At 37.7% G+C, this 5297-nt stretch overlaps 1 protein-coding gene across 1 annotated transcript in view; it reads left to right on the top strand.

The window, feature by feature from the left end:
- Nucleotides 1-5297, top strand: part of LOC104999961 (dystrophin-like) — a 304788-nt gene that overhangs the window by 248193 nt on the left and 51298 nt on the right. The window contains exon 6 of the mRNA XM_010855597.1: nt 3904-4060. Within this exon, the coding sequence (XP_010853899.1) occupies nt 3904-4060 (157 nt within the window). The remainder of the gene's footprint in view (nt 1-3903; nt 4061-5297) is intronic.

Here is a 5297-nt window from a genome sequence, read left to right on the forward strand (position 1 = left end):
TTTACAAAACAAGCAGGTTGAATAATCTCTAAAATTCCTTTTAACCCTAAGAGTTAATGATAAAATTGGGTAGGGGTGAGGCAGTCATTACAAATACAAAGGAACATTTTCAAGAAAAATTCCAAATATAAACATAGGTTAATCATTTAGAAATATCTGGTGTACAATCTTGAAAATAAAAATGGGGCAGCTGCTTCCAACAAATGCATTAGAAATGTGTCTTGACAACACTCCACCAGCTTAGCATGACCAGAGAAAATGTTTTCTGAGCTCAGAGCATTTCATTACAGTTAGATCTCCTTAAAAATCATGTCACTGGCAAATTCCACCTTTGCCCTGTGGAAACCAATAAGTAATGCTTAGGGCACATAGGAAATACTTTAAGAAATTCTTCCTCTAAGAGTGGTGCTGGAGCTCACAACTGGCAGAGTTGTGAAGAGCCTTTTTCAAATTATAGAAACTCAGTATCTGTGAGTCTGTTTCTTTTTTGCATATTCGTTCATTTCATTATTTTTTAGATTTCAAACTTGTGATTACCAAAGGGGAAAGGGAGGAGGGGAGGGACAAATTAAAGGAATGGGATTAAGAGATACAAACTACTATGTATAAAATAGGCAAGCAGCAAGCATATATTATATAGCACAGGGAATTATAGCCATTACCTTGTAATAGCTTAAAATGGAGTGTAAGCTGCAAAAATACCAAATGACTGTGCTGTACAACTGAAACTAATATCATATTGTAAATCAGCAGTAAGACTTTATTTTATTTTTTTCAATAAAAAAGTTTCAAGTGCCAAAATTCTGGGATGAAACTTAGGAGTCTGTACGTTAAACAAGCTGCTCGAGTGTTTCTTATGCACACTAAAGTTTGAGAATCATGGCTATAGATTTTCTATCTGTTGTTTTAAAGCAGAAGACATTATCTGACTGAGGTTTCTCCTCTCCAGCCCGAACTCACTGTCCACTGTCTTTTATAGCTTGTTTTTGTCCGCATATCACATCTTTCCTTTCACCCTCAGGCTTCAGTAAGGAACAGAAAGTCATTTGATATGTACTTAAGGTGATCAGATGTTTGGGAAAGTGATCTAATGCTATGCCTCAGGGATGACTAAGGAAGGCCCCCTCACCCAGAAAAGTGAGAGCTTTGTGTCACACAGGATCCCAGGCCCTTCTGTTCCTCTGTTAACTCTCTTGGGTGTCCTGTGCCCCTGAAGTTTCTCTTAGATCCTTTAGAACAGAATTCCCTGAGTCTCAGTGCTCTTTTTTTTTTTTTTTTTGCCTCTTTCTTAGGGGGCACAAAGGGTTTCCTTGACCTGCTAATTATTGGTCAACACCATTTATCCTGGACGGGTTGTAGCACTGCCTTGTGTAAAGAAAGCAGCAGTTGGAAGACTCATCTTGGTCCACCTGCCCTTGAGCAGGGAGGTGTTATTTCCTTCACCAGACACATGGAGGCCAGGCACTAGACATCCTTATATCCCACCTTACCTTCCACTCTCCTTACTCCCCAGTGCTTGATTGGGACTGAGTGGCACTCAATAAATATTTATCTAATCAGTGTCTTATTTAGCATTCACTGCCTTTCCATGTCTGCACTGTGCCTGTCTCTACCTTTCAATGTGTCCTGCTTGACAGCCTTCTTTACCCCTAAGGGGCCCAAGCTGCAAATTCCAGACACCCTAGGGAATCCTTTTAACCAGTAGTCATTACATGTCATTAAACAGCTAAAATCTTGCATAGGGAGCTCTCATTTCGGCTTATCCTGGCCAGGTGATAATTGAAATAGGAGGAGGGAACAGAAACATTAAAAGAACTGACCTCTATGCCATATGCAGTCTTCACTGTTACATTTAATTCATGATATTTATGATATGTCATGATTCATTGCTTAGATAATAATGTCCTTAGAGTCTTGAACAGATTAATTTCCCTGATGAAAATACCTTCATTTTTTTTTCTGAATATAATGTCTATATGGCTCACAATAGAGAATTCTGGCGATTTGGAAAAGTTTAAAGATGAAGAAGTACATCACGTGTAAATCCAGCTGTGAGGGATAAACTAGTTGTTTCAGAATTTTTTTCACGCACAATCAAGCATGTGCACACGGATACACATACAAGCACATTAGAAAAAGAGATATACATTTATTGTAACCTACTTTCTTTTTTTTTTTCCCCTATTTTCTTACTTAACCACTGACAGACTGATCTTTTCCATGTCCATGAATATTTGCCTACATCATCACATTGAGCATCATGTAAGGTTCACAGGATTTGAACATTGCATTGTATGAGTTCACCAATATATATGCAAGCACTTTCCTAGTATTGAATATTTACGTTGTTTCTACTTTGTATCAATCATATGTTTGCTGTAAATAACAGATTTCTACCTGTATCTCTGCATGCTTTCCCGGTTTTTTTCTTAGAATAAGTTCCTTAGTTTTAAGCTTGTGGATTGTTGTATTTGCACATTTTAAAGACATTTATGTATCATCAAATTATCCCTCAGAAAGTTTAGAGTAATTTAATTTCAGCACCTAGGCACTATTTGGTGATTCTGTTTGACTAAGACCAGCAGGAGACTGGTATTTGAAATATCAGGCCAAGTTATGAAATGGCAAAGGGGAATGCTTTTCTTCCTGGTGAATTTGCATTTCAGTCTCTGCAACGTTAGAAACTATATTGTATGTATATTATAGGCAGCATTAATTTATATGAATTAATTAGTAATTGCTGATCAGATGTAAGTGATGCAGCATAATTCTTGATTTACCTGAGGGTACAGCTTGACTCACATTCTGAGTTTCTTTGTTTTCTGGATGATGATTTATTATCTTAATTTAGCTTCTTATCCCCAAATGAAATACAGATTCTATAACACAGATCATTCATTTGTATAGTCTTAAATGCCTTCTATGGATTACCATGTTCTAAATACAGTTGGTGGTAAAGCACTCAGCCTCTTGCCTAAATTATTCATGTTGGGGGAAGGCTTGCAGGCCAGTGTCTGATTTTTACTTTTCCACATGAGTTGTTGTTGTCTCAGCACATTGTACACAGAGGAAACAAAGCGGAAAATGTTGGAACTCGGTGAAGACAAATCCCAGGTGCACGTGAATAAAGAAGGGTAGATGCAGAGGAGGAGCATATGGGGAAAGGAGCAGAGAGGAACAGATGCCAGATGGAAGGAGTCAATGGAAGAGGCTGCCTAGGGTGTAGAAATGGAAAAGTCAAAATATGGGGAGAGACCTTTCCATTTCTCAAAACAGAAAGAATTCCAGTCCTAGCATGAGTCACACAAAAACTGAGTGCTTTATATTAGTCACTGGGTCCAAGTTTTTCTACCAGAGACATTAAGAGTCATTGACTGCAACACTACAGGAAAACAATCCATTCCAGTGTATATTTCATGCCAGAAGTCTCAGAATTCTGCACATTAAAATAAACATATAGCTAAACAGTCTTCCCTCAAAGTTGCCCCCAAAAATAGCCCCCCATTTTGTTGGTCTCAAAAGCAGGGAGCCAGATTTTTATTGAGGAAGTGAAGTGAAGTGAAAGTCGCTCAGTCGTGTCTGACTCTTTGTGACCCCATGGACTGTAGCCCCCAGGCTCCTATATCCATGGGATTCCCTAGGCAAGAATACTAGAATGGGTTGCCATTTCCTTCTCCAGGGGATCTTCCTGACCCAGGGACTGTATCTAGGTCTCCTGCATTGCAGGCAGATTCTTTACTGTCTGAGCCACCAGAGAAGCCCCTTTTATTGAGGGCTGCTATATACTTCACAGTACATTTACACACTATGGAACCAACCAACCAAGGTACCTTAATGGGATTGTTAGAACCATCATTTATCTTTCAAGATATTCTCACACAGTTTGCTCCCGTTGTTTTCCAGGTCCCATTTGGAAGCCAGTTCTGACCAGTGGAAGCGTCTGCACCTTTCTCTTCAAGAACTTCTGGTGTGGCTACAGCTGAAAGATGATGAATTGAGCCGTCAGGCACCTATTGGAGGCGATTTCCCAGCAGTTCAGAAGCAGAATGATATACACAGGGTAGGAAATTTTTAAGCAGAGTGCTTTGCATATAGTAAGCATTCAACGACTATTTTAAAATTAGTTTTGACTGAGATTAGTTTGAAAAAAAGAAAAGAAATCAAGTTTAATAGAAATCGTTTTTACTTCTCTAGTCCAAAGGTCAATTAGAAATAATCCAAGCCATTATATTTTAAATGTCAAAAGCATCTGCATTAATAATATGATTTGTGATTTGCCCATATCTGTATCAAAAAAGAAAAAAAAAAAGATTCGCCTATGTCTTTTGGTGATACTTTTAAAGTGTTATTTTGGAAAATATTAAACATATGCTAGAGCAGACATTCTGTAATAAACCCCTGTGTACCCATTAAAATCAACAATTATGAATTCATGGCCAATCTTACTTCTACTTTGTCCTTGATTATTTTAAAGCAAATCTCAGGTACAGATCATTTAATTCATGAATATTTGATAAAGCATCTCTAAAAGATAAGAACTTGCTCTTTAAAGGTAACCACATTGTTACTGTAACACTTTTTATATCTCAGTAATTTTATCATGACAAATACTAAGGCAGTATTCAAATTTCTACTTCTCATATACATGGCTTAAATGTTTTAACAGGTTTGAGGGGGTTGAGTTTTTGGTTTAAACAAGCATTGAAATAAGTTCCACACATTGTGTTTGGCTAATTTGTCTTTGAAATCCCTTTTTTTTTCCCACTTTGAAGCAATTACAGATTCACAGTTAAGTTCCAGAAATAGTGCAGAGAGTTTCCCTTTGCCTTTCACCCCATTTCCTCTAATGGTAACATCTTACATAGTTATAGAACAATAATTATTATTATTTTAACATGGAATCAATATAAAAATTTACAATTACAATGGCTACAACACAGCTCAATTCAGACTAGCCACATTTCAAATGCTCAGATATGGCTAGTAGCTGCTCTACTGAATGGTGTAGTTCTACATGTTGGATTATATTCACATTTGACTGTTCTTGGTAAGACTGCTTCGTAGATAGTGATGTATTCACCCATCACCAGGAGGTACATAGTGCTTTGTTTTCTCTTGTGTGTGAGTGACTTTGGTGGCTATTAGTGATCAATGGCTATGGGTTGCAATGTAGTAGTTGCATATTTCTATCATTTCTTCTACATCTATTAGCAGGAGTTGTTGTTTAGTCACCAAGTCCTGTCCAACTCTTTTGCAACCCAATGGACTGAGGCCTACCAGGCTCCTCTGTCCAGGGA

Source organism: Bison bison, unplaced genomic scaffold (genome assembly GCF_000754665.1).
Source record: "Bison bison bison isolate TAMUID 2011002044 unplaced genomic scaffold, Bison_UMD1.0 scf7180017864366, whole genome shotgun sequence".
Lineage (NCBI taxonomy): Eukaryota > Metazoa > Chordata > Mammalia > Artiodactyla > Bovidae > Bison > Bison bison.